This window comes from Lepus europaeus, chromosome 19, assembly GCF_033115175.1.
Source record: "Lepus europaeus isolate LE1 chromosome 19, mLepTim1.pri, whole genome shotgun sequence".
In the NCBI taxonomy this organism is placed as follows: domain Eukaryota; kingdom Metazoa; phylum Chordata; class Mammalia; order Lagomorpha; family Leporidae; genus Lepus; species Lepus europaeus.
Genome location: NC_084845.1, coordinates 6,918,133 through 6,945,894, shown reverse-complemented (window position 1 = coordinate 6,945,894; position 27,762 = coordinate 6,918,133). Strand labels below are relative to the sequence as shown.

Sequence of the window (27,762 nt, the reverse complement as noted above, 5' to 3'; positions counted from 1 at the left end):
GAGGGGAGGAAGAAGAGGCAGAGGCCTGGAGCCAGCTTCTCCCTGGAGACCCTTGGCCCATAACCTTTCCTTGAGCAACTGTTGACAAAGGAGAATGAGAAGATGTGGCAATGGCTCCGCTGCTGCCCAGGGCTGCCGGCTGCTGGCCTGGCCCCAACCGCGGCTGCCAAGCGGTCCCACGGGGCCCTCCGCCCGCACACGGACCCACAGAGACGTGGCACGCCTGGTCCCGATGCCCGGCTCTCCCGGAACTCCCCCACAGAAGCGATTAAGGCGTGTGGGGCGGGGCTGGGCACAGGACGGACATTTTCACGGTCAGTCCTCCTCGCCCCCCACCCCCACCAGGGCCCACTGCGGGGCGGGGCGGGCTGTGGGTGCAGACAGAGCCCCAGGGGCGGCCGGAGCATGGAGTGGAGCGGGTGTGGCCGAGGCCTCTTTGTTAAACTCGTTTCTAATGACAGATTTCGGCTGTGGTAGGGCCTTCCCAGGGTCAGGAGACAAAGGAGGGCCCTGTCCTGCCCGCCGCCCGCCCGTGCCTGCTCCCCGTCTCCTCCATGCCACCACTCGGGTCCTGCTGCCGGCACAGAGCAAGGCCTACCCCCGCCAGACAGCCTAAGCTCGGCGGGAGAAAAGGCATCACCAGTGACCACGGACAGCGCTGTGTCCACTCCTGCGGCCGCCATGGACATGAGGCCAGCCGACCCAACCTATGCGCGCAGCCACGTGGGGGAGATGCGAGGCTAAGCCATCTAGGAGAGGCCCCTCTGGGTTCCGGCCCGGGCTTGGAGAAGGAATTCCCGCCGGGCCTGCGGTCAGCACACACAGTGGGAGAGCCTTGGTGTCTCCTCTCTGTGCGGGATCCTGCGGCCCCAGGGCTCAGGGGACAGGAGCAGACGGGGGACAGCTCTGGCCTGGCGACTGGCTGCAGAGTGGACGTCCCCAGGGAGGGAAGGTGTGGGCGCAGGAGGGGAGGGGGCGCCTCCCCAGGTTGCAGGAGCCACTGTGTCCTGGAAAAGCAAACCGATGGTCCCCAGGACTCCTGGCTGGAGACAACTCACGCCTTGTTCTTTGGCATTTTATTTCAAAATTGCAGCACAGAGAGAAAAAAAAAAAAAAAAAAAACGGCAGCACCGGGCCCGGCCTGAGCACGGAGAGCCGGGTCCCCGAGGCCGAGATGCGGGGCTGGGGCCCGGGCGCCGGGGTCGGGCCCCTATGGCTTTGGGAGTGTAGCGACCACACGGGGGCGCCGCGGAGCCCGGCGTCGGCGCCCCCGGTCTTCTATTCCATATTGCACTTGAGGTGAGTCACCGAGGAGGCGAGGGGAAGGGGCCTGGATGGCGCAGCCCGCGGCGTCACACCGGCAGCATCCACTCGTGAGTGCTCGCGCCGTACTAGGGGAAGACGGGGGCGGCATGAGGGGCAGCCGCACCGCAACTCCCAGCAGGCCCCGGTCCCGGAAGTTCCCGGGAAGCAGCCTTCCGCCCCCAGGATGCCCGCGAGGGGGGGCGCAGAGGCTCACGGGAACGGGATTCCTTCTACCAAAGGGATACCCTGGGGTTGCCGAGGCTCATGGGAGGGGGCTCGCTCCCACAGACAGCTGGGGCCCGCAGGGGTTCATGGGGGAAAGCGTTCTCTCACCAGAAGGATGCCCGGGGGCCGCAGAGGTTCATGGGAAAGGGCATTCGGCCCCCAAGATAAACGGAAGCGGGGATGCGTGCAAAGCCTCTTGGGATGGGGAATGCTCTACCAGGATACCCCGGGGACCGCAGAGGCTCATGGGAAAGGGCTTTCAGCCTCCAGGATAAAGGGAAGTGGGGTTGCACGCAAAGCCTCTTGGGAGGGGGAATGCTCTACCAGGATACCCCGGGGACCGCAGAGGCTCATGGGAAAGGGCTTTCAGCCTCCAGGATAAAGGGAAGTGGGGTTGCACGCAAAGCCTCTTGGGAGGGGGAATGCTCTACCAGGATACCCCGGGGCCGCAGAGGCTCATGGGAAAGGGCTTTATTCCAGCGGGACATTCGTGCGGGGCCGCAGAGGCTCCTGGAAAGGGGATTTCTCCAGCGAAGCCTCGCCCAGGGCTCTGGAAGGCGGCAAGCTGACCCCACGCAGGCCCGGGGAGCTGGGAAGAGCCAGGACCCGCTGCCAGGAGGACTGAGGGCCCTTCCATAAGGACGAGCGCCCGGCCCGCGATGCCGCCTCACCTGGATCGCCTGCAGCTCCTTCTGGAAGCGCAGGATGAGCTCGGGCCCGTGTTCCATGGTGGGAATGTGGACGGCCTGCGGGGGATGCGTGTGAGGCCTGCGCCGCCCCCGCCCCCCGCCCTCGGCGGCAGCCCGGCCTCACCTGGCCCTCATACAGGATCTGGTGCACTGGGCACACCTGGCAGGCGGTGCCCGAGCCGAAGACCTCCCGCACGCGCCCCTGCTCCAGCGCCCGCAGCAGCTCCTTCATGGTGATGGCGCGCTCCGCCACGCGGAACTCCCCCTGGGGGCAAGGGAGAGATGCACACCTCGCCCCGCAGGCCCCCAGCACCGGAGCCCCGCCCCCGCAGGCCCCCAGCACTGGAGCCACGCCCCCGCAGGAGTCACACCCCCAAGGCACCCCAGCACCGGAGCCCCGCCCCGCAGGCCCCCAGCACCGGAGCCCCGCCCCCATAGGAGCCACGCCCCCGCCCCCCCAGCACCGGAGCCCCGCCCCCATAGGAGCCACGCCCCGCAGGCCCCCAGCACCGGAACCCCGCCCCCGCAGGCCCCCAGCACCAGAGCCCCGCCCCGCCGGCCCCCAGCACTGGAGCCACGCCCCCGCAGGCCCCCAGTACCGGATCCCCGCCCCCGCAGGCACCCAGCACTGGAGCCACGTCCCCCAGCCCCCCCAGCACCGGAGCCCCGCCCACAGGCCCCCAGCACCGGAACCCCGCCCCCGCAGGCACCCAGCACCGGAGCCCCGCCCCCACAGGAGTCACACCCCCAAGGCACTCCAGTACCGGAACCCCGCCCCGCAGGCCCCCAGCACCGGAGCCCCGCCCACAGGCCCCCAGCACCGGAGCCCCGCCCCCATAGGAGCCACGCCCCCGCAGGCCCCCAGCACTGGAGCCCCGCCCCCGCAGGAGCCCCGCCCCGCAGGCCCCCAGCACCGGAGCCCCGCCCCGCAGGCCCCCAGCACCGGAGCCCCGCCCCCGCAGGCCCCCAGTACCGGATCCCCGCCCCCGCAGGCACCCAGCACCGGAGCCACGCCCCCGCAGGCCCCCAGCACTGGAGCCCCGCCCCCGCAGGTCTCCAGCACCGGAGCCCCGCCCCGCAGGCCCCCAGCACCGGAACCCCGCCCCGCAGGCCCCCAGCACCGGAGCCCCGCCCCGCGGCCCCCCGGAGCCCCGCCCACAGGCCCCCCGCGTCTCACCCAGCTCTGAGCCAGGTCCAGGAGGCCCCCCGCCCCGGAGCCCCGCCCACAGGCCCGCCCCCCGTCTCACCCAGCTCTGAGCCAGGTCCAGGAGGCTCTGCCGGATTACGCCGGGCAGGATGATGCCGTCCAGCGGGGGCGTCACCAGCTCCAGCACTAGGGCAGGTGCAAGGGCAGGGGCGGGGTCACTCCACACCCCGCCTCCCAGAACCCCCGGGGCCTGCCGCTGCGGCCAGGGCCGGACCTACCCCCGTCCTCGTGGGTCCAGTAGATGAAGATGTTCATGGTGCCCACCTCGGTGAGCTGGTGGTCGGGGCCGTACAGCCAGAGGACCTGCTCACAGCCCCTCTTCTGTGCCTCCCGTTGCACGTACACGGTGGGCCCGTAATTCCTGGTGGAGGCAAGCTGGTCAGATGGGGGAGGGACCCCGTCCTCCCCAACACACTGGGGTGACCCCCTCCCAGCTCATCTCTGGCATTCCTCCTTCGTGGTCTGTTTTCACGGACCAGGGAGGGCACAGGACGCCGTGGATCCTGATGCCAAGGCCACATCCCCGGGCACGGGGACAGTGGGCACCCGGAGGCCCACCCAGAAGCACAAGTGCTCGCCCAGGGGATCGATGCCACAGCCACAGCTGCTGCAGGCAGGAAGTGCTGCTTACCCCCCCAGCTTGTAGTCGCCGACGCCCCCCACCCAGGCCCGGATGAATGTGGGGTCGGCCAGGAGGGAGACGGGGCTCACGGCGTCTCCGGGGAAGTAGGAGCCCACAGGGCACAGGATGACGAACAGGAGGGCCTGGGTGGCGCCGCCGACGCCCAGCGAGGGCTGCAGAGGGCAGAGGGGCAGCGTCAGGAACCCGGGGCGCAGCCCCCGGCGCTGGGCCGCCCCGCCCCCTCAGAAGCCCCGCCCCGGGGGCAGGGCCCACCTCGTTTCCGATGAGCACTGGCCGCACGTAGAGGCTGGTGCCGCTGCCCTCGGGGACCCAGTCCTTGTCCACTTGGATGAGCCGGCGGATGCACTCCAGCAACTCGGCCTTGTCAAAGCTCTGGGGCGAATCCGGAGGGGTCAGGAGTCAGGAGCACCCCCATTCCACACCCAGGCCTGGCCTTCCGCCCTCATCCCTGGGCTGAGCCAAGGGCGCCCTCACCGGCAGACAGAGGCGCCCGGCCGAGCGCAGCATCCGTTCCATGTTGAGCCAGGGCCGGAAGAGGCGCACCTGCTGGTCCTTGCCCTTGAACGCCTTCATGCCCTCAAAGAGCTGCAGGGATGCGGGGGGCGGGGCTCAGCACCAGAGACAGCAAGATGGACACAGGGCGGAGACCGGCGGCTCCGAGCTGAGTTCTGGGCCCTGGCGTTAGCCCCCCAACTATTGAAGGCATCTGGGGGGTGAACCAATGGGCCACGGGTACTGCTTAGCGGGCTGGGGGTTCTGTTCGGGGTGATGGAAAGCTCCAGAACAGACAGTGGGGATGGTCACACAGCATTGTGAATGGTTGAAGTGGCGCATCCTGTGATGTGTGTGTTATGTATATATAATTATAATAAAACATAACTGGTGTGCCCCAGAGTGAGGGGGACCTGGAGACGTGGTCCCCGGTGTCAGCCGGCCCCCGAGGGCAGCCACGGACAGGATGCGGGCCAGGGTCTGCGGGCTCAGCCGCGGGAGCCACACTGGGCAGGAACTGGCTGCTGAGAGAGAGGGGGATGTGGCCCTGGGTGCCCCCCTGGGGGGTCTGCAGCCCCCACTGTGCACCCCCCACGCTCGCCTTGGTGTCTACCAGCCGCAGGCCCTGTGAACAGAGTCCCATGGCTCCAGCTCAGTGTAGGGGAAACCCTACAGCTCAAAGCAGGGGAAACCCCGCAGATTTCCGAAAAACAAGCAAGCTGGCGTGGGCGTTGAGGGCGGGCAGGTGAAGCCGCCACGTGGAGCGCCAGCGTCCCGGCTCCAGTCCCACCAGCTCCCTGCCGATGCCCCTGGGAAGGCAGTGGAGGACAGGGTCCTCGGAGTCCTTGGACCCTTCCCACCCACGTGGGAGACCCGGAGACCAGGATGGAGCTCTTGGCTCCAGGCTTCAGCCTGGCTCAGCCCCGGCTTCCGCAGGCATTTAGGGGGTAAAGCAGCAGGTGGAAGATCTCTCTCTCTCTCTCTGCCTTTCAAATAAATAAATCAGGAGGGGGAGTGGGAGGAGGAGGAGGGACAGGAAAGTACGCCCGATATCATAAAACCCTGTGCTAGACGACAAAGCCCGCCCAGACTGCCGGGGCCCTGCAGCTGTGAGCGGCTCATCTCGCTTCCCCAGCTCTGAGTCATGAAACCCAACACCTCCCCAGTTTCCTCGTAGAAAGGCACAGGCCTCTCAGGCTAGCCCCACTCCCCTCCGGGTCCCCGGCCGACCCGCCCAGCTGGCAGAGCCCTGGGCACCAGCCCCGCCCCTCCTGCCAGCCCCTGCACTGTCCCTCTCCGCTCAGAGCTCTCCCACCTGGACCTTCGCCCCGGCCCGGCCTCCACATGTGCCCTAAGGGTCTCAGATCTGGCCCTGACCTGCCTACCCAGAGCCCTCGGACAAGACCCAGCGGCCCGATGACCTCCTCGGTCTCCTTGGGCACGCTCCAGTCCCGCAACTCCCCGGAGACGTGCCAGGCTCTCCCTGCAGCTGGACCGGCCACTGGCTGGGCCCCTCCTCCCAGGCTCCTCTCTCTGCCCGGAGAAGTCCTGCTTCAGGTACACCAAAGGCGTGGGGCTCACGTCAGGGACCCAGCAGCACCCAGGGCCTCAGAAACGAAGACCCACAGAAAGGAGAAGCAGGCAAAGCCGACCCCGGAGGGTGCACCTGGCTTGAGACAAGGCAAGGCGGAGGAAGTGCAGACGGGACAGGAGGAGGTCACGACCACACCACCTGCAGGGAGTAGTGTAGGGCGGAGCAGGCCGGGTGCAGCGTGAGGTTCTGGAAGGGCTGGATCCGGGGCTGGCCCCAGCCCTTCTTCCCCGTCCACTCCACCACCAGCATGTGGTCGGTGAACGTCTTCCCGAACATCAGGGGCTCGCTGGGGTTGGGCTTCTTCTGAGGCTCCGCCGTCATCTGTAGCTGCAGATCGGCGGCCTGAGAAAAGACAGGGGACCAGGTGTCCTGGAATCCGGAGATGCGTGCCAAAGCGAAAAACTACATCTCCCATGAGGCCTTGGGCCTCGGAGCCATAGAGAAGGGAGGCCTAGGACCACAGAGGCTTCAGGGATATGTAGTTTCATCTCATTTCCTCCACCCACTGCCTACCACCGGCACCTTTTTTTTTTTTTTTTTTTTTTTTTTTTTTTTTTTTTTGGACAGGCAGAGTGGACAGTGAGAGAAAGAGACAGAGAGAAAGGTCTTCCTTTTGCCGTTGGTTCACCCTCCAATGGCTGCTGCGGCCGGCGCACCACGCTGATCCGATGGCAGGAGCCAGGTGCTTCTCCTGGTCTCCCATGGGGTGCAGGGCCCAAGCACTTGGGCCATCCTCCACTGCACTCCCTGGCCACAGCAGAGAGCTGGCCTGGAAGAGGGGCAACCAGGACAGGATCGGTGCCCCGACCGGGACTAGAACCCGGTGTGCCGGCGCCGCAAGGCGGAGGATTAGCCTAGTGAGCTGCGGCGGCGGCCGACCGGCACCTCTTAAACTGTGGGCCTCCTGCAGATGCCCAAATCCAGCCCCAGTCCATCTTCCTCCAGGCTCAGGCGTCCAGAACCCCAGCCCCTGCGCACCTCCCCCCAACCCAGGAGTCCAGTCCCTTCCGTTCACCTTGAAGTTGGAGGAGGCACATCTTCTGGGACCGCACAGAAGCCAAGGGACCGGAAGAAGTTTTCGGGCCCAGATCTGGGTGGAAAGAGAAGGGAGAAGGATGATGAGGCCAGCAGAGAGAGAGCTGGGGCCCCGGCACCCCCTCTGTCCCCCTGTACTTGTGAGGTCCCCCCACCCCGCCAGGGATTCCGCACTGCACACGTGGCCCAGGCCAAGCCCACTCCCCGCCCCCACGCACGCCATCCTGGGAAAGAGCGGAGTCCAGGCAGTCCAACCCCTCCCACTGGGGGGAGGCCCCGCCCACTCAGGGAACTTTGGCCCCAGCCTGAGAGCAGCTCAGAGCAGCGGACGCCCAGGGGAGCTGCGCAGGTGAGTGAAAGCCCCCAGGACCCAAATCCTGGCCCAGGTCAGGAAAACGAGGGACTACAGGTCCTGCTCCCCGGGGACTGGGCACTGCAAGCTCCGGCCCCCTCCTCCCTCAGACCAGGGGTCCAGCCCCAGCCCTCCTCCTTCAGACCAGGATCTGGGCCTCCAGCCCTCCTCCCTCAGACCAGGGGTCCAGCCCCAGCCCTCCTCCCTCAGACCAGGATCTGGGCCTCCAGCCCTCCTCCCTCAGACCAGGGGTCCAGCCCCAGCTCTCCTCCTTCAGACCAGGGGTCCAGCCCCAGCCCTCCTCCCTCAGACCAGGATCTGGGCCTCCAGCCCTCCTCCCTCAGACCAGGGGTCCAGCCCCAGCCCTCCTCCTTCAGACCAGGGGTCCAGCCCCAGCCCCTCCTCCCTCAGACCAGAAGTCCAGGCCCCAGCCCCTCCTCCCTCAGACCAGGATCTGGGCCTCCAGCCCTCCTCCCTCAGACCAGGGGTCCAGCCCCAGCCCTCCTCCTTCAGACCAGGGGTCCAGCCCCAGCCCCTCCTCCCTCAGACCAGGGGTCCAGCCCCAGCCCCTCCTCCCTCAGACCAGGACCAGGACCCCCAGCCCCTCCTCCCTCAGACCAGGAGTCCAGGCCCCAGCCCCTCCTCCCTCAGACCCAGCTGGGCTCATATTGCCGCACACCCTGGGACAGCCCAGTTCCGCGTGGGCAGCCCCTCCAAGGCTGCTGGGAGTCCCCCATCATCTCTGATCAATATTTCAAAGCTCACTTATTTAAAGATTTCTTTATAAAGGCAGAGTTAGAGAGAGAGAGAGGGAGAATCTTCCAACCCCTGATTCACTCCCCAATTGGTCACAATGGGCGGGGGGCCAGGGCTGGGCCAGAGGGAAACCAGGAGCCAGGACCTCCGTCTGGATCTCCCACGTGGGTGCAGGGGCCCAGCACCTGGGCTGTCTTCCGCTGCTTTCCCAGGCCATAGCAGGGAGCTGGATGGGAAGTGGAGCAGCCGGGACTGGAACCGGCGTCCACGTCCATATGGGATGCGACATCGCGAGCGCCGGCTTTACCCACTCCGCCACAGCCACAGCCAGCGCAGGCCCCAAGAGAAGCTCACGGTCTTTCGCCCGGCCCCTCCCCCACCTCAGGGGAACAGAGGTCAATGCTTCCAGCAGAGTGGCCCCTCCCAGTGACCTGTGTCCCCAGCCCTGCAGGGAGGCGCCTGGGTCCTGAGGTTGCAGGAGGCAAAGCCGCTCCTGCCCAGTGGACGAGAACAGCAGCACTCACGGCCGGCAGGTGAGTCTGGGGCAGCCCCAGGGCTCCTGGACTGAGCAGAGGGGGTGTCCCTGGCGTGGCCTGCCCAGCCCTGCAGCTCGTGCCCAGGAAGGGATGGGACAGCAGGCATGGAGAGGGGACAGAGAGACAGACACAGGGAAGACAGCGGCCCTCAGAAAACAGCCAGGATGGAAGAAGTTAAAGGACAGTGAGAGAAGGCAGAGGAAGAATGAGGAAAAAAGACGCAGAGATGAGGAGCAGATCCTGCAAAGAACAGAGACGGAGGCCGGGAGATGCCCAAGGCTCCGATCCCAGCCGGGCGGGCGGCGCGGTGCCCCGGGGAGATGCCCAAGGCTCCGATCCCAGCCGGGCGGGCGGCGCGGTGCCCCGGGGAGATGCCCAAGGCTCCGATCCCAGCCGGGCGGGCGGCGCGGTGCCCCGGGGAGATGCCCAAGGCTCCGATCCCAGCCGGGCGGGCGGCGCGGTGCCCCGGGGAGATGCCCAAGGCTCCGATCCCAGCCGGGCGGGCGACGCGGTGCCCCGGGGAGATGCCCAAGGCTCCGATCCCAGCCGGGCGGGCGGCGCAGTGCCCTGGTGTGTGCTGCCGCTCGGCATGCCCGCCTTCCACATCAGGCTGCTGGTTCTGTCCCGGCCACTCCTCTTCTGGTCAGGTTTCTTGCTAATGTGCCAGGGAGGCAGCAGACAATGGTTCAGGTACTCGAGTTTCTGACCCAAATGGAATCACTGGCCCAGCCCCAGGCATCGTGGGCATTTGGGGAGAGAACCAGTGGGTGGCAGGTTCTCTCTCTCTCTGCCTCTCCCTCTCCATCACTCTGCCTTTCAAATGGGTAAGACAGGGAGGCTGGTGTGTGGCACAGCTGGTTAAGCCACTGCCTGCGACCTGGGCCCCTGGCTGAGAGGCCAGGATGAAGCTGCTGGCTCCTGGCTTTGGCCTGGCCCAGACCTGGCTGTTGCAGTTATTTGGAGAGTCAGTCGGTGGATGGAAGATCCCCTCTGTCATTCTGCCTTTCATATAAGTAAGTCTTTAAAACAAACAAACAGGCCGGCGCCGCGGCTCAATAGGCTAATCCTCCATCTGTGGCGCCGGCACCCTGGGTTCTAGTCCGGGTCGGGGCGCCGGATTCTGTCCCGGTTGCCCCTCTTCCAGGCCAGCTCTCTGCTATGGCCCGGGAAGGCAGTGGAGGATGGCCCAGGTCCTTGGGCCCTGCACCCCATGGGAGACCAGGAGAAGCACCTGGCTCCTGGCTTCGGATCAGCACGGTGCACCAGCTGCAGCGGCCATTGTGGGGTGAACCAACGGAAAAGGAAGACCTTCCTCTCTGTCTCTATCACTGTCCACTCTGCCTGTCAAAACAAACAAACAAACAAACAGAGACAAACTCAGGTCTCAGGAAATAAAGCCAGGAGACCTCAGGATAAAATACTGAGTGTGGGAAATGGCGAGAACAAGGAAACAGAAATCGATGAAAAGTAGATCGGATGGGCTATGCAGAGTGGAAGGGCACCCCGAGGCCTGGGGAAAAAACTGGGGGACAGAGAGAGACCCCAAACTCCTGGAGAGAGACTACCTCAGGGAAACTAGACAGAAAAACATCCGCACTGGCCAGATACTGGCTCAGCATCCGGGCCGGACGGATCCCCAGCCACAGAGGGAGGCCCCGTGATGACGATGGAGAAGCTGCCTCCATCCTGAGGGGCGGGGTCTCAGCTCAGCTCAGGAAGGTGCCCCCGCCCCCTCCCCCCTGAGCCAGGGCTGGGCCCCAGACGGCAGAGGGGCTGGTGGACAAGGAGCGTGACTTTTCCTTTACTTCGTTTTATTTACATGCAAGGCAGAGAGACAGAATTAGGGGCTTTCCATTCTTGGTTCCTCCCTCTAATGCCCACACCGGCTGGGGCGGAAACTCCCCCCGGGCCTCCCACACTTGAGCCGTCCCTGCTGCCTCCCAAGGTGTGCGTTAGCAGGAAGCTGGAGCCAGAACCGGAGCCGGGGCTCGAACACTTGCCCTGAGACACAGGGCAGGACTGGGGCTGAATTCAGAAAAGAGGAAGGGCTGGGGGGGTCCATCGAGCAGGGCTCGGTCACCCCAGGGTGACAACCCAGTCAGCCTCTCACTGTCCCTGTCACAGCCAGGCCCAGGGCTTCTGGTCACAGCCCAGCAGGGACCAGCAGATCCAACCCCTGCTTCACATCGCAGCCCGAGCCTCTTACAACCTCATAGTGTGTCTGTCCCATTGAGGGGGGCCCGAAGTGTCCCCGTTCAGACCCCGGGTCCATCCCCGGATCACAGCCCTCCCTGCCCCAGGCTTGTCCCAGGTCCAGGGCTCCCGCCTGTCCCAGCCTAAGGCTCAGCCCCGTCTCCACTACAGGACAAAGCGGCCTTCGAGGCTGGGGGTCCCGTGGCACCGCAGAGTATGGGTAGGACTCTGCACATCACAGCCCGGGGCGACCACCCCCACACTGCCACCCAGGACCAGGGGAAGGCGCAACTCTGCCCGCCTGCAGGAAACACCTGCCCGGGGGCCGTGCTGTGGCCGGCAGGGCGCCAGCGACCCCTCCTCACCGCGGGACCTGGTTACCTAGCGGCAGGGACTCCCCGCAGCGCGGCTCTGGGCCTTGGAGGAAGGCCGTCCACGTCACCGGGACCAAGGTAAGGGGCTTCAGGAACACGGCCCTCGGCATTGTCTTGACCCAGGTTCCCAGGGGGGCCTGGAGTCTGAACGCCCTGCCCTCGTCCTGCCCCCACCCTATAGCTCCTCACTCCCTACACAACCGCCCCAGCCTGACCCCAGTGCCGCACCCCTCCCGTTTCGGTCCTCTCCTCCACGTTTCCCGCTTTGTATTAGGCCCGCCTAGGGCCTGCCCCTCCGACTCCCCACGCCCCACTTCAAGCCTTGTGCTCCTTCCCAAACGGAGCCCCATCCTCCTCGGCGCCCCGCCGCGGAACCCGAGCGCCGCACCCGCAGCGGCGCCCAGCCGGACGCACCGGGCGCGCGCCGGTGGTCCTGCCGGAAGTGCGCCTGCCCCGAGGGGTTCCCCCAGCCCCTCGGCCGCGCGGGGCCGAGAACCCACCTGCCCCAGCGCGGCTGCGGCCATGATCCGTGCGGCGGTTAACTGTGCCCGCCCGGGCGTGGCCCCGGAGAAAAACGTTCCGGCCCCGCCCTGCTCACACCCCCTCCCGCGGGACGGCCGCCCCTCCCTCCCCGCATCCCAGGCCCGCCCGGGCTCCCCAACTACGGAACGCCCCGGGGCCGGGCCCTGCTGCAGGGCGCATGCGCCGCAAGTGCACCCCTTTCCCCTCGCTGCGGCTGCCGCCCGAGGTGGGAGCCAGGAGAGGCCAGGAGCGGAGGGCTCGGGCCATCACGGCCCCCGGGTTCCCGCTGACCTGCGGGCCCTGTCGTTACGGGAGCCCCCGCCCCCCACTCAGCAGGGCCGGCCCCTGGAGCGGGGTCCCCCGGGGGCACCCCTTGCACGGGGGCGCCGGCCACTCGCGCCTCGGGGTCCAGCCGTCCAGTGCCCGCGAGGCCCGTGCCTCACCCCCACAGCCGGGGGACCGAGACGCCGGAAACCGGCCCTGGGGCCTCCGTGTGTCTGCCTTGGGACAGCTCGGCCCTCAACTCCTACCCCCGCAACGCCCCTAAGCCGGGGTCCCGGGCCCCCAGCCCCATCCGCCCCCTGTCTCGGCTCCACGCCTCCTCCCCCGCCCACCCGGCTCGCGGCTGCCGGGGCGGAGCCGAGCGACCACGCCCCCGGAGCCCCCCGCCAATCCGCGGCTGCCACACGCCCCCCGCCGCGGCCAATCCGCAGCGGCCCTGCGGCTCCACCCCCCCCTCACCTCGGGGGAGGCGGGGGCGGCTCTCCAGCCCCGGGAGCCCACGACCCGCCGCGTCCCCCGAGCCCAGCGCGCGGTGACCCAGACGTCTCCGCCCGCGGTCAGAACGACTGTCCCTAAGGGCTGAGAGGAAAAGGAGGCCTCCAGCCGGCCCCATTACCTCCCAATCAGCGCCTAATTAGCGTCTCCCCCGCGGGCCTCCCAATTAGCCGCCTGGCAAGTGCTCGCCCCACAACCTGCTGCGGGCCTGCAGGGAGCCGCGGTCCCGGGGGTGCAGGGCGGCTCGGCGGGCACTGTCCAACAGGGCAGGGAATAAACGCAAAGACGCCCTGGCTGGCTGCAGAATGTTCGGTGTTCGTGGGCACCGGCGGGGTGGGCCTCGCGCATCCCAAGGTGGGCGTGAGGCCCGAGGAGGTTCGGGGTGCAGGTTTGGGGTGGAAGTGCGGAAATTCAGGAAGGCAGATCCGGGACTTCCACCGGGGTGCTGGGGCCGGCCTTGCATCCAGACCCCAGCTCGGCGCCCCCCGTCACGAACAGCTCGAGGCCCGTGCAGAAGCTGGCTTCCGACGCCAGGAACACAGCCGCCGCCCCCACCTCCGCGGGCTGGCCCATGCGGCCCAGGGGCTGGGGGGAGAGAGGAGGGAGGACGGCCGTGGAGGGGACCCCGCGCCGGATGGCTGCGCCCCCTCCCCACACCGGGATCTGGCATCCACTCCTACCTGGGCCATGGCGCCCTCTCGGATTGCGGCCCTGGGGTCTGGCGCCAGGGCTGCCAGCTCCTGCCACAGTGGGGTCCAGATGTTTCCTGGGGAGATGCTGGGGGGGGGGGCGGGAGGGCATCAGTACAGCTGCCTCTGGGGCTCACCCCCTCCCCATCCCCCAGGGGGCTGCTCACCAGTTGACCCGGACGCCATATTGACTCTCATCCAGGGCCAAGGCTTTGGTCAGGGCCGTCACTGCGCCCTGCAGCAAAGGCGAGGGGAGGGGAAGATGGGCCCCCTTCCAGCCGGGGCAGCAGAACCTGGGGGGGGCTCCCCACCTCCTGCGGCCGACGCGGCCCAGGGGCACCCAGCTCTGCGCCCTGTTGTCACGGGTGTCAGGCCTCCTTGGGCTGAATCTGGGAGTTGGAGTGGGGCCCTGGGCGGGCTGTCCACTCGCCGGATCCTCACCAGGGGGGAGGTGGGGGTGGGCAGGGCCGGCCTACCTTGGTGGCTGCGTACGGAACCCCCTGGAGCTGGCCAACCGCCCCCACCAGGCTGGAGATGTTGATGATGTTTCCTCGGCTCTTCCGCAGGTGGGGGAGGGCGAGCTGGGGCGAGAGACGAGGCGGAATCAGCCCCCGGGGTCCCCCAGATTCTGCTGCAGCACAGACGCAGGCGCCCCGAGGCCGCCGTGAGCACCCTCTGTGGCCGTGTCTCGGTCCCAGCACTTAGCCTCTGTTTGGAAGGGACCGCTCCCCAGGCTCTCCTGGTCCAAGAGGGGAACAGGTGGGAGCCTTGGTGAACTGTGGACAACGCTCCCTGCAACACCTGGCTACCTGAGGCTCCACTGTGTGTGTGTGTGCGTGTGCTAGCACACCTGTGTGCACATGTGTGTGTGCGTGCCAGCATGCGTGTGTATCCGTGTGTGTGCCAGCATGCGTGTGTATCCATGTGTATGCATGTGTGTGCGAGCATGTGTGTGTATCCATGTGTGTGCCAGCATGTGTGTATATACATGTGTGTGTGCCAGCATGCCTGTGTGTGTGTGCCAGCATGTGTGTGTATCCGTGTGTGTGTGCCAGCGTGCCTGTGTGTGTGCATTCACTCACGTGACCTTGGACAAACGCAGTCTACCTCCCCTCTGGCCTCGGGCAGCTGGGCAGACGGGGCGGGGCCTCTGCCCTCCACTGGAGATCAGTGAGCCTGGGCCAGCACCTGGCACCCAGGACCTCCCAGCAGAAAAGTGAACAGCTCCCTGTGGGGTCCCCCAACCCTCCATTCTCCGGGCCACACGTCCCAACCTCAGGGCCTTGGAACCGGCTGTTGCCGTGGCCTGGAAGGCAGGGTCCTGAGACAGCTCCACGGCTCGCTGCTGTGCGGTCAGCCATCCCCACGTGCTCAGGCTCAAGGGTTTCTGGGGACACGGAACTTCCAGTCCCCAGCTTCGGTGCTAAATCGGGACATCCTGGGTAAACACACTCCCCCAGCACCTCCAGTCCCTGCTCAAATGCCGCCTCCCCAGTGAAGCCCTCCCTGACTGCTCTGATCAGAACGGCACCCTGGCCGCCCCTCCCCTCCCGCCACGCGAGCCCGATGACGGGCATCTGTGTGACTTGTGTGTCGCGTCTGTCTCCTGGGGACGGCTCTGAGAGAATACAGTGGCTGGGGACCGGGTGCGGGGCTGGCGCTGTTCCCAGCTCCCCACAGCGCTTAGTGTTCCAGCATGCCATCGTCATAGCAACCCCGCGAGCCGCGACGTCACAGCACTCCCCGTGACACCTGACAGATGGCTGTCCACGGCCAGGCAGCCTGAAGCCAAAACCCACAACCAGGCAGATACTGAGCACACAGGAGCACCAGGAAGGGCGCGTGGGCGCCGGGGGCGGTGGGAGCCTGGCCTCCCGGCCACCTTCCCACCCTCTGTGCGCTCAGAGCCCCGCCCAGCGCACACCTGCCTGCAGCTCACCCCACCCAGGGCCTGCAGGGGCCCAGACCGGCTGCTTGGCACCAGGCACACAGCGAGTGCTCCATAAATATTTGTTCGGCCCTCCCCAGCCTCTCCCACCTCCCTCAAGGTCGTCAGCACCTCCAGCTTGCTACAGTCCAGGATGTGCCGGGCCCTCCTTGGCCGGCTCCCCTCCTCCCTCTCCCTCCCCCCTCTTCCAGTGTGGGATCCTCAGAGCCTGGCTCTCCCACTTCACTCTGACCCCATTTCTCCTAAAGGTTGGGGTTCCTCGGCCCGCCTCTCCCTCTGGGTTGGGATCCCACCTCTGGCATCTGCCCCAGAGACCCTTCTGGAGACCCCAGCCCCCCTACCCCCAGGCATCTGCATTGCAATGCCTCCTGGACAGAACCGGCCTGTGGGTCCTCCCCAGCCCCTGCCCCCGCCCGGATGTGGCCTCAGTCCCACCCGGCCCCAGCAGCCGCCCCTGCCAGTGAGCTCTCGAACATGTCCAGGTGGCTCCATCTCATCCGTTCACTCAACAAACCCGCGCTGAGCCTCTGCTGTGCGCTGGGGGCTGCAGGAGACGAGACAGTCTCCGTGGAACCACGGCAGATGGGGGCAGACTACCGGGGGGCGCTGGGGGGTGCCGGGCAGCTAGACACAGCATCCGTGTGAGCCGTGGGGGAGTCTGGCAGGAACACCTGCTGGGCAGAGGAAGGCCGGTGCCAAGGCCCCGAGGCACAACCAAAGCTGGTGCCTTGGGTGGCGGTAAGGCCGGCAGGGTAGAGGTCAGGGCAGAGATGGACAAGGGCCAGGCCACGTGAGACCCCGAAGGCCAGCACTTGTTCCTTGGACAGACTGGATCCTAATACCGGTTTTCCCAGGGTCACGCTGGTTTCCTCATACGGGAGCCAGCGCTGGTGGGACCATGGCGTTTCCGTGCTGAGACACCTCCCACGGCTGCCTCGCTCCCTCAGCCTGGCCCCAAGACCCAGCATGCCCTGGCCCCCACCCGGCCCCTCCTGCCGTGCCCCTCCCTTTCCAGCACCCCCGGAACTCCCTGCCAGGCCTCGCATGGCCGCTCCCTCTGCCAGGAGCAGCGTCACCGCCTCACCCCCTCGCCCAGTCGCCACGTCCAGAGGCCTCACCTGAGCCCAGCACAAGCCGGTCTCCCTGTCACTCTCAGCCGCCCCCAGTGCCTGCCCACCGTGAGACGCACGTCTACGCCTGTCCCCGCGTTTGTCCAGCGGCCGCACCCGCACCTGCTCACTGCTGTCCCCCCAGCAGCCAGCACGAATGGACGCGTCCAGCTCTGACGGCCCATGCCCAGGCCTCCCAGGGATCTGTAGGCCTGAGAGGGAGCAGGTCCTTGATCCCACCCTTCTCTCCAGCCTAGCTCTGGCTGGCTGCCCAGAGACCCCTGTTCAAGGCCCCTGGCAGCCCCATGGGGTTCTGAGCCATATATATATATATATGAGAGAGAGAGGTCTTCCACCCTCTGGTTCACTCCCCAGATGCCTGCAATGGCCAGAGTTGCACCGATCTGAAGTCAGGAGCCAGGAGCTTCCTCCAGGTCTCTCACGTGGGTGCAGGGGCCCAAGGACCTGGGCCATCTACTGGTGCTTTCCCAGGCCTTAGCAGAGAGCTGGATTGGAAGTGGAGCAGCTGGGACTAGAACCAGCGCCCATACAGGATGCCGGCACTGCAGATGGCGGTTTTCCCTGCTATGCCACAGCGCCCGCCCCCAAGAGCTGTCTTTCCTCCTCTCTCTCCCCCTCCCCCGTCTCTCTGCTCATAAAGAAAGAAGATGGAGAAACATGGAGGACACTGACCATGGAGAGTCTGTGAGCACGGAACCTCGCGCGACCACTCTGGCCATGTTCCACAAGGCTGAATTATGTCCCCCGTAAAGATGATGGAGCACAGACCCCGCCGAGCCCACGGATGACGCTTCCACTCGTGAACCTGCGCAACGTCTTGGTGGCAGGGGGCAGGGGACAGGGCCCGTCTAAGGCAACCTTGTGGCTTCTTTAAGATAGGATCAGCAGTTCCTGCCCCAGGGCCTTCCCACGCTGGGCGCAGTGAAAGAGACGCACGGTCTGTCCACCTCCTGCCTTCCCGCTCAGGGTCAGCTCTGTGCTCACCCTGGCCTACTTTCCCAGGCTGTGTTTGCCCAATCCTGAGCTCAGGGAACTGAAACAGTGAGGCAGGTTGGCCACGAGGAGCAACACGGGGCAAGGTTCACCAGAGTCAGCACGTGTTCGGGGGAGTCTGAGGGCGGCTCCATTCCACCAGGGCTGTGTGAGTGGGATCCCAGGATGAGCCCCATTTCACAGGTGAGGAGACTGAGGCCCAGGGAGGGCTGAGTCGCTTGCACTGCATCGCAGGCAGGACCCCCACTCACAGTGGCAAGAGCCAGACGCTGGCAATAATGGGGAAGCGCGTGAACCCCTCACGAGCCCAGTGCCTGTGCACTGGGCGGTGTACCTGTTGGCTCAGCCCGGGAAGGAGCCAGGGCTCGCCCTGACCGGCCGGGGCACTGCACCTGCCTCCAGGAGGGGCCTCCAAGCGGCCGCCTGAGCTCCCCACCACCACGCTGGGGCTCTCCCGGCAGCTGGGCCCCGGGCTCGCTCCTGCAGACCCGCTGGCCACCTGGTGTGGGTGCTGGGTGGGCACCTCACACTCAGCAGCACCCCCCTCCCAGGGCTCCCAGCCGCAGGGGGCAGCAGCTGGGTCGGATCGGTCGCTGGAGCGGAGGTGGCACTCCTTTCTCCCTGAAATCCACTCGCACAGCTGGGCCGGGAAGAAATCCTGACAACCCCAGCTTCAAAACAGACCCGGCTTCGCACCAAGTCCAGCGGCCCGGGCGGATACCACCTCACCGCCCGCCTGGCCATGGCAGCCTCAGCCCCCAGCCGCAGGTCCTTCCCCGGGGTGGCCAGCAGAGGGCGCCAGTTCCCACGCAGGCAGCTCCCTTCCTTCTGCTAAGACGGCTGTTGGCAAAGACCTCCCGGGGACCCAGAAGTCCCCACAATCGGATCTCCTCCACCCACTCGCGGCCCTCTCCTGCCCGCGCCCCCTCAGGGGCTCTGCGCCCTGGCTGCACCTCCTGCCTGAGAGCAGCCGCCTGCCCCCGGACCCGTGCACCTGCTGCTCCTGGGCCCCCGCTGCTCTTCCACAACAGCTCTTATTTAAAAACCTGTAATAGGCCGGCACCTTGGCTTAACAGGCTAATCCTCCACCTTGTGGCACCGGCACCCCGGGTTCTAGTCCCGGTTGGGGCGCCGGATTCTATCCTGGTTGCCCCTCTTCCAGGCCAGCTCTCTGCTATGGCCTGGGAAGGCAGTGGAGGATGGCCCAAGTCCTTGGGCCCTGCACCCGCATGGGAGACCAGGAGAAGCACCTGGCTCCTGGCTTTGGATCAGCGAGATACGCCGGCCGCAGTGGCCATTGGAGGGTGAACCAACGGCAAAAAGGAAGACCTTTCTCTCTGTCTCTCTCTCTCACTATCCACTCTGCCTGTCAAAAAAAAAAAAAAAAAAAAAAAAACCTGTAATAGTGTTATGTTCTGTATGTATGTGGTTTATGTGGCTGAGGCATAATCCCTGGGCGTACCTGTGGGGCACGACGCACGCCTCCATCAAGGGCTCAGTGACGGAGTCCGGTGACTGCAGCAAGCCCACCAGCCCACCACAGGCAGCTCTCACTCCTTGGCTGTGGTTGGGGGCTCGAGTCCAAGTCACCGCTCAGAGGAGAGCTCCTGAGCCGTCCTCCCGCCCCGCCCTCCGGCTAAAACAGCGACCAACTGTACGGTTTTCTCCCTCAAGACTTATTTATTGATTTGAAAGTCAGAGAGGGAGGGAGGGAGAGAGAGAGAGAGAGCGCTTCCATCCACTGGCTCACTCCCCAAATGGCTGCATCGGCCAGAGCTGCGCTGATCTGAGGCCAGGAGCTTCTTCCGGGTCTCCCACGTGGGTGCAGGGGCCCAAGCACTTGGGCCATCCTCCACTGTGTTCCCATTCCATAGCAGAGAGCTGGGTCAGAAGTGGAGTAGCTGGGACCAGAACCAGTGCCCATATGGACGCCCGTGCTGCAGGCAATGGCTTCACCCTCTAGGCCCCAGCACCAGCCCCTACACACACACACACACACACATAAAAGCCCCACCAGGGCGGGCATTGGCCCCTGTGTGGGTGCCCTCAGCCCGTGCCGGAGTGCGGGCTGCACGCCTGGCTGCTCGGCCTCTGACCCAGCTCCTGCCAACGCCCACCCTGGGGCCGCCGCGACGGCTCCAGCACTTGGGTTCTTGCCACTCACGCGGGAGGCCCAGGCTCAGCTCCAGGCTCCTGGCTTCAGCCTGACCCGGTCTTGGCTGCTGCAGGCGTTTGGGGAGTGAACCAGTGGATGGAAGACCTCCTCTCTCTCTTTATCTCTGTCTCTGTAACTCTGCCTTTCAAACAAGTAAATATTTTTTAAAAAAACTCTCCAGAAAACAAAATGAAAATAAGGAAGCCACAAGAAGCAAGAAGAGCAGAAAGCAAAGACTTCTGGTAACAGGGCGATGGGCACGTGGGGTTGGAGATACGATTCTGTCTCCTTGTCTGCACACTGGCAAAATGCCCTAATCAAGTGCTGCTTGAAACACACACACACGTACACACACACCCACACACGCACACACACCCACACACGCACACACATGCACAAGAATGCACGTGTGAGCACGCATGCAAACACACACACACGTACACACACGCCCACCGCGCGTCGTCCCCAAGCTTCCGTCACTTCTGTGCCCCACACTGACTGCTCCCTGACCTTCGCCGCCCCCCACCCCGTGTCTGCCCCACCACAAGGGTCGGCTCCCCAAGACCGGGGCTCCTGGTCGGCTTTGCTCGCTGCTTTGTGCCCAGTGCTTGGCATGGCGTCGGGGCTAAACGAGTACTTGCTGAATTAATTCGTTTAGAAGGACCACGGTAAAGCCACCGTCTGCAGTGCCCGCATCCCGTACGGGCGCTCTGCTCTCGGGGAACACGGATCCACACCCAATCGTGCGGCCGGGCCCAGCCCTCACCTTGCACAAGGTGTACGTCCCCAGCAGGTTCAGCTCCAGCAGCTCCCGGAAGCCCTGGGCCGTGGTCTCCTCGAATGGCTGCAGGGGAGGGTCTGGGGTGGGGGGAGGGGGAGGCGTCGTGAGCAGGGGGCCGCCCAGAGCGGCAGGAGGGGTGGGGCCCGGGGCTGGAGTCTCCGCCTCCGCTTCCCGGCCGCGCGACCCCTGCACCAGCCACTGGTCTCCGCCCTCCCTCGGGTTCTTCAGCTGCGGAGCCGGGCGCCAGCTTTTCACCTGCCCCTGTAGGTTTCACCGCCGCCCCATGGGGAGGCAGGAATGAGCGGTTCAAGCCCCCTCACTCTGCTTCCGCGCCTACCTCCTGCCCATGCGCCTGGGAAGGCAGACCCCCGGGGCTTCAGCCCCTGCCACCCAGGCTCCCGGCTTCGACCTCGCCCAGCCCTGGCTACATGGGCATCGGGGGAGTGACCGAGCAGATGGAAGACCTCTCTCTCTGTCTCTCCCTCCCTGTCTGTCATTCTGCCTTCCTCCCCAGAGAGCAGGAGACAGGGAACGAGGGCGCGGATTAGGGGTGCGGCCCCACTTCTCGGGGAGTGCACAGGCGGCACGATGGAAAGTCACACGCCCGTGTGCCCACACGTGTCTGTCCACACGCGTGTCTCCGACACCGACAGTAACCCTACATCCTGCAAACCGTGTGTTCTCCCACACACTCTGTCCTGCTCTGCAAACAGCGCCCAGGCTGTGCAGCCGCCTGCCAACAGGTGCCAGTTCAGACCCGCCCACCTGGCCCTGGGCCGCGGCTGCCCGTCTGCCTGCCCCGGGTCTCCATCGGCCTCTCGCCTCAGGGCTTCTCTGTCTTTTTCTTTCTTTTTAAAAAAGATTTATTTATTTATTTATTTATTTGAAAGGCAGAGTTACAGAGAAGCAGAGAGAGAGACAGAGAGAGAGGTCTTCCACCCTCTGGTTCACTCCCCAAGTGGCCACAGCCCATGATAGCCAGAGAGAGCCAGGAGCTTCATCCGGGTCTCCCACGCGGGTGCAGGAGCTCAAGGACTTGGACCATCTCCCACTGCTTTCCCAGGCCACAGCAGGGAGCTGGATCAGAAGTGGAGCAGCTGGGACTTGAACCGGCGCCCACATGGGATGCCGGCACTGCAGGCGGCGGCTTTACCTGCTGCACCACAATGCCGGCCCCTCTCTCTCCCTTTTTCTACCTCGGCAGGAAATAGGTGCCCCAAGTTCTATGTATCCCTAGGCGTAACCGGGGGAAACCCCAGCACTGACTCTGGGGTACAGATAAATTTTCCTGGGGCTGGCGCTGTGGCACAGTGGGCTAAGCCCCCACCTACAAGGCTGGCACCTGTATCGGAGTGCAGGTTCGAGTCCTGGCTGCTCCACTTCCGATGGCCTGGGAAAGAGGCAGAGGACGATCGAGTGCCTGAGCCCCTGCACCCACGTGGGAGACCCCGGATGGAGTTCCAGGCTCCTGGCGTCAGCCTGGCCCCAGTCCTAGCTGTTGTGGCCGTTCGCGGAGTGAACCAGCAGAGGGAAGGCCTCTGTGTCACTGTGCCTTTCAAATACACAAATCTTTTAAAAAATGTTTGTGTGGACGCAAACTTAGCCCTCGCGGGACGCTGGCCCGCAGGGGTTGGAACCTGTGCGGCGCCAAGGGCACCGAGGGGAAGGTGAGCTCTCTGCTCAAACCCCAGCCCAGCGCAGCCAAAGAGGCACCAGGCCACGCCCCCAGGGAAGCCCCGCCCCTCAGCCCCCAGCCCCTGCCTCCCAGGAGGCTGTGCGCCCGCCCGAGAGAGTGACAGCTGTCACTCTGCAGGGGCACTCCAGCCAGCGCGCCCAGCACCCCGGAGAGAAACCACGGCAGTGTTTCCTGATTTACAGATGGAGAAACTGAGGCACGGAGCGGGGCGGGCTCAGGCCCGGGGGCTGCCACAGCGGGGGCGGGGGACACGGAGGAGCAGGAGGACGGGGTGGGCTCACAACTCACGGGAGCCGGCGTTGTTGACCACGCAGTCCAGGCGGCCGAACCTGCGGACGGTGTCGGAGAGCAGGCTCTGCGGAGACAGCGCACGGCCCGTGGGAACGCGCGGGGCGGCCCCAGGCCCCTGGGCAAGGCAGCAAGTGGGGAGCAGGGCTCCGAGGAAGGGGGAGCCCAGGACTGCGGGCTGCACAGGAGATGGGACAGGAAGCAGGGGTGGGTGCAGGAGGAGCCGGTCATGGTCACGTGCGGCTGTCCCAGAGGAGGGGGCGGGGCAGGACAGAACTCAGGGAGGGGACAGAGACCCAGAGAGGGGACAGAGACCAGAGAGAGGGGACGGAGACCCAGAGAGAGAGGACAGAGACCTAGAGGGGGGGGGGGACAGAGACCCAGAGAGAGAGGACAGAGACCTGGGGGGGGGGGGACAGAGACCCAGAGAGAGGGGACAGAGACCAGAGAGAGAGGGGACAGAGACCAGAGAGAGGGGACGGAGACCCAGAGAGAGAGGGGACGGAGACCCAGAGAGAGAGGGGACAGAGACCCAGAGAGAGGACAGAGACCCAGAGAGAGGGGGGACAGAGACCAGAGAGAGGGGACAGAGACCCAGAGAGAGGGGGGACAGAGACCCAGAGAGAGAGAGGGGACAGAGACCCAGAGAGAGAGGACAGAGACCCAGAGAGAGAGGGGACAGAGACCCAGAGAGAGAGAGGGGACAGAGACCCAGAGAGAGAGGACAGAGACCCAGAGAGAGAGGGGACAGAGACCCAGAGAGAGAGGACAGAGACCCAGAGAGAGAGGGGACAGAGACCCAGAGAGAGAGAGGGGACAGAGACCAGAGAGAGGGGACAGAGACCCAGAGAGAGGGGGGGGACAGAGACCAGAGAGAGGGGAGGGACAGAGACCCAGAGAGGGGGGGGGGACAGAGACCAGAGAGAGGGGACAGAGACCCAGAGGGGGGGGACAGAGACCCAGAGGGGGGGGGACAGAGACCAGAGAGAGGGGACAGAGACCCAGAGAGAGAGGGGACAGAGACCCAGAGAGAGAGGGGGGACAGAGACCAGAGAGAGGACAGAGACCCAGAGAGAGGACAGAGACCCAGAGAGAGAGGGGACAGAGACCCAGAGAGAGGGGGACAGAGACCCAGAGAGAGGGAACAGAGACCCAGAGAGGGGACAGAGACGCGGAGGGGGGTGGACAGAGACCCAGAGAGAGAGGGGGACAGAGACCCAGAGAGAGAGGGGACAGAGACCAGAGAGAGAGGGGACAGAGACCCAGAGAGAGAGAGAGGGGGGACAGAGACTCAGGGAGAGGGGGGACAGAGAACTAGAGAGAGGGGGGACAGAGACCCAGAGAGAGGGGACAGAGACCCAGAGAGAGGACAGAGACCCAGAGAGAGGACAGAGACCCAGAGAGAGAGGGGACAGAGACCCAGAGAGAGGGGACAGAGACCCAGAGAGAGGGGGGACAGAGAACTAGAGAGAGGGGGGACAGAGACCCAGAGAGAGGGGACAGAGACCCAGAGAGGGGGACAGAGACCCAGAGAGAGGACAGAGACCCAGAGAGAGGACAGAGACCCAGAGAGAGAGGGGACAGAGACCCAGAGAGAGGGGGACAGAGACCCAGAGAGAGGGAACAGAGACCCAGAGAGGGGACAGAGACCCAGAGAGAGAGAGGGGGGGGACAGAGACTCAGGGAGGGGACAGAGATCAAAGAAAGGGAGTGACAGAGACCCGGGGAGGGGACAGAGACCCGGGGAGGGGGTACGGGGACCGGGGGCGTCAGATAACGAAGTGGCTCTGATGGAAGAGAAGAGAAGCGCGGGAACCGGCGACAGGAGGGGCTGTGATGGAGAGAGGCCTCTGGGAGGGTTCTGACGCCCAGGGCACCTATGGAAGGCCCTGCCCTGGGAGATCTGGCAGAGTGGACCTGGAGCCAAACCAGGGGGCAGACAGCGAGAGCGAGAGCGAGAGAGGGAGAAGTATCGGCGATGGGGCAGACACAGACAGGCCCTCACCCTCACATCCTCCTCCAGAGTCACGTCACAGCGGATAAAGACAGCTCCACGGAGCTCCTGCTCCAGGGCGCGGCCGCTCCGCTCTGCAGAGGGAGAAGAGCTGGGCCTGGACCCTGGGTCTGAGGGAGGAGGACTGGGGGCTGACCCCAGGGTCTGAGGGAGGAGGGCTGGGGCTGGACCCCAGGGTCTGAGGGAGGAGGGCCGGGGCTGGACTCAGGGTCTGAGGGAGGAGGGCTGGGCCTGGACCCTGGGTTGGAGGGAGGAGGACTAGGGGCTGACCCCAGGGTCTGAGGGAGGAGGGCTGGGGCTGGACCCCAGGGTCTGAGGGAGAAGGGGCTGGGGCTGGACCCCTGGGTCTGAGGGAGGAGGCGCTGGGGGCCTGGGTCTAAGGGAGGAGGGGCTGGACCCCTGGGTCTGAGGGAGGAGGGCTGGGCCTGGACCCTGGGTCTGAGGGAGGAGGGCCAGAACTGGTCCCATGGGTTGGAGGGAGGAGGACTAGGGGCTGGACCCCAGGGTCTGAGGGAGGAAGGCTGGGATTGGACCCCAGGGTCTGAGGGAGGAGGGCTGAGGCTGGATCCCCGGGTCTGAGGGAGGAGGGCCTGGACCCCAGGGTCTGAGGGAGGAGTGCTGAGGCTGGACCCTGGGTCTGAGGGAGGAGGGCTGGGCCTGGACCCCTGGGTCTGAGGGAGGAGTGCTGAGGCTGGACCCTGGGTCTGAGGGAGGAGGCTGGGCCTGGACCCCTGGGTCTGAGGGAGGAAGGCTGGGGCTGGACCCCAGGGTCTGAGGGAGGAGTGCTGAGGCTGGACCCTGGGTCTGAGGGAGGAGGGCCTGGACCCCAGGGTCTGAGGGAGTGCTGAGGCTGGACCCTGGCTCTGAGGGAGGAGGCTGGGCCTGGACCCCTGGGTCTGAGGGGGGAGGCTGGGGCTGGACCCCTGTGTCTGAGGGAGGAGGGCTGGGTCTGGACTGAGGACCCTCACTCACCGTCCTTGTCACAGATAACCCACTTGTGCCCCGCTGTCCGCTGGGAAGAGGAGGAGAGAGTTACAGCACAGCCAGGCGTGGACCTTGTCCTAGGCCTTGGCTGCCCTCTTCTGGCCACAGGACCTGAGCCAGTCTCTCCCACCCCCGCCCACCCCAGTCTCATGACTGCCCCTGGGGACAAAGGGCAGAGCCTCATGTGTCCTTGTCCACTCCCGCTGCCCATTGGGCTCAGTGCTAATTGGGGGGGGTGTCCAGAGAGAACCCAAATATGCCCAGACTAGGCCCCAAACCACCCTCTGTAGCACACAAGAGGGGGTCCCGGCCTGAGGCCCCCTGCATGGACCCCACGTCCTTCCTCCCACACCCTATCGCCCCTCCCCATCTCTCCCCTCCCAGCCCCGGACCCCGTCTCACCGAAGGCCCGCGCAATCCCAGCTCCAATGCCGCGCGCGGCCCCCGTCACGACCACCACCTTCCCGGCATAGCGGGCCCCAGAGGCCATGGACACTTCCTCTCTCTCACAGTCTTTCCGAGAATGAAACCTACACAGGGGATGGACCCTGGAAGCCCCGCCCTGGGGGCGTTATCAGGAAGGCCAGAGACCTCAGCTTGGGTCCCATGCCTCCTCCCTCAGACCCAGGGGTCCACAAACCCAGCGCCTCTTCCCTCAGACCCAGGGGTCCAGCCCCAGCCCTCCTCCCTCAGACCCAGGGATCCACAAACCCAGCGCCTCTTCCCTCAGACCCAGGGGTCCAGCCCCAGCCTCTCCTCCCTCAGACCCAGGGGTCCAGGCCCAACGCCTCCTCCCTCAGACCCAGGAGTCCAGCCCCAGCCCCTCCTCCCTCAGACCCAGGGGTCCACAAACCCAGCGCCTCTTCCCTCAGACCCAGGGGTCCAGCCCCAGCCCTCCTCCCTCAGATTCAGGGGTCTACAAACCCAGCCCCTCCTCCCTCAGATCCAGGAGTCCAGCCCCAGCCTTCCTCCCTCAGACTCAGGGGTCCAGGCCCAGCCCCTCCTCCCTCAGACCCAGGGGTCCAGCCCCAGCCCCTCCTCCCTCAGACCCAGGGGTCCAGGCCCAGCCCCTCATCCCTCAGACCCAGGGGTCCAGGCCCAGCCCCTCCTCCCTCAGACCCAGGGGTCCAGGCCCAGCCTCTCCTCCCTCAGACCCAGGGGTCCACAAACCCAGCACCTCTTCCCTCAGACCTAGGGGTCCAGGCCCAGCCTCTTCCCTCAGACCAGGGGTCCAGGCCCAGCCTCCTCCCTCAGACCTAGGGGTCCAGGCCCAGCGCCTCTTCCCTCAGACCAGGGGTCCAGGCCCAGCCCCTCCTCCCTCAGACTCAGGGGTCCAGCCCCAGCCCCTCCTCCCTCAGACTCAGGGGTCCAGCCCCAGCCCCTCCTCCCTCAGACCCAGGGGTCCAGCCCCAGCCCCTCCTCCCTCAGATCCAGGGGTCCAGGCCCCAGCCCCTCCTCCCTCAGACCCAGGGGTCCAGGCCCAGCCTCCTCCCTCAGATCCAGTGGTTGAGGCCCAGCCCCTCCTCCCTCAGACCCAGGGGTCCAGCCCCAGCCCCTCCTCCCTCAGACTCAGGGGTCCAGCCCCAGCCCCTCCTCCCTCAGACCCAGGGGTCCAGCCCCAGCCCCTCCTCCCTCAGATCCAGGGGTCCAGGCCCCAGCCCCTCCTCCCTCAGACCCAGGGGTCCAGGCCCAGCCTATTCCCTCAGACCCAGGGGTCCAGGCCCAGCCTCTCCTCCCTCAGACCCAGGGGTCCACAAACCCAGCACCTCTTCCCTCAGACCTAGGGGTCCAGGCCCAGCCTCTTCCCTCAGACCAGGGGTCCAGGCCCAGCCTCCTCCCTCAGACCTAGGGGTCCAGGCCCAGCGCCTCTTCCCTCAGACCAGGGGTCCAGGCCCAGCCCCTCCTCCCTCAGACTCAGGGGTCCAGCCCCAGCCCCTCCTCCCTCAGACTCAGGGGTCCAGCCCCAGCCCCTCCTCCCTCAGACCCAGGGGTCCAGCCCCAGCCCCTCCTCCCTCAGATCCAGGGGTCCAGGCCCCAGCCCCTCCTCCCTCAGACCCAGGGGTCCAGGCCCAGCCTCCTCCCTCAGATCCAGTGGTTGAGGCCCAGCCCCTCCTCCCTCAGACCCAGGGGTCCAGCCCCAGCCCCTCCTCCCTCAGACTCAGGGGTCCAGCCCCAGCCCCTCCTCCCTCAGACCCAGGGGTCCAGCCCCAGCCCCTCCTCCCTCAGATCCAGGGGTCCAGGCCCCAGCCCCTCCTCCCTCAGACCCAGGGGTCCAGGCCCAGCCTCCTCCCTCAGACCTAGGGGTCCAGGCCCAGCGCCTCTTCCCTCAGACCAGGGGTCCAGGCCCAGCCTCTCCTCCCTCAGACCCAGGGGTCCACAAACCC

The 27,762-nt window shown here is 66.0% G+C and overlaps 2 protein-coding genes and 2 long non-coding RNA genes across 5 annotated transcripts; 1 reads left to right on the top strand and 3 right to left on the bottom strand.

Annotated features, from left to right (window-relative positions):
• Positions 1 to 1,074: 1,074 nt before the first annotated feature.
• Positions 1,075 to 12,477, bottom strand: BCAT2 (branched chain amino acid transaminase 2). Of its 2 annotated transcripts, none has more exons than XM_062176422.1 (11): positions 10,066 to 10,158; positions 7,171 to 7,245; positions 6,294 to 6,497; positions 4,544 to 4,654; positions 4,322 to 4,441; positions 4,058 to 4,221; positions 3,645 to 3,787; positions 3,467 to 3,552; positions 2,344 to 2,484; positions 2,202 to 2,276; positions 1,075 to 1,391 (listed from the first exon to the last, which is right to left on the bottom strand). In XM_062176422.1, the coding sequence occupies exons 3-11, from the start codon at positions 6,474 to 6,476 to the stop codon at positions 1,353 to 1,355; spliced, it is 1,062 nt and encodes a 353-aa protein (XP_062032406.1). In that variant the 5' UTR covers positions 6,477 to 6,497; positions 7,171 to 7,245; positions 10,066 to 10,158; the 3' UTR covers positions 1,075 to 1,352. The 2 variants fall into 2 exon arrangements, with proteins under 2 accessions (XP_062032406.1, XP_062032405.1); XM_062176421.1 differs by lacking the exon at positions 10,066 to 10,158 and adding an exon at positions 11,902 to 12,477 and having other exon boundaries at positions 1,076 to 1,391.
• On the top strand, positions 7,496 to 11,286 carry LOC133747946 (uncharacterized). Its single transcript, XR_009864417.1, has 3 exons — positions 7,496 to 7,539; positions 8,742 to 8,831; positions 11,199 to 11,286. It is a non-coding gene; the product is annotated as an uncharacterized LOC133747946 (long non-coding RNA).
• Positions 12,478 to 12,995: 518 nt separating the features above from the next.
• HSD17B14 (hydroxysteroid 17-beta dehydrogenase 14) lies at positions 12,996 to 25,912 on the bottom strand. Its single transcript, XM_062177275.1, is given in 10 exon segments — positions 12,996 to 13,285; positions 13,381 to 13,477; positions 13,557 to 13,624; positions 13,866 to 13,970; positions 20,382 to 20,473; positions 22,381 to 22,447; positions 24,386 to 24,468; positions 25,367 to 25,385; positions 25,387 to 25,406; positions 25,781 to 25,912. Coding segments are annotated over 10 exon segments (813 nt in total). The 5' UTR covers positions 25,869 to 25,912; the 3' UTR covers positions 12,996 to 13,111.
• On the bottom strand, positions 19,116 to 20,362 carry LOC133748476 (uncharacterized). Its single transcript, XR_009864459.1, has 2 exons — positions 19,625 to 20,362; positions 19,116 to 19,341 (listed from the first exon to the last, which is right to left on the bottom strand). It is a non-coding gene; the product is annotated as an uncharacterized LOC133748476 (long non-coding RNA).
• Positions 25,913 to 27,762: the final 1,850 nt, after the last annotated feature.

Coding starts and splice junctions, on each gene's coding strand:
- BCAT2 (XM_062176421.1), bottom strand. CDS start 11,925: ATGGCCGCAGCCGCGCTGGGGCAG. Junction 4,655..6,293: donor CCCTACACTACTCCCTGCAG/GTGGTGTGGTCG, acceptor GCATCCCTGCAG/CTCTTTGAGGGCATGAAGGC. Junction 4,222..4,321: donor CAGTGCTCATCGGAAACGAG/GTGGGCCCTGCC, acceptor TGCCCTCTGCAG/CCCTCGCTGGGCGTCGGCGG.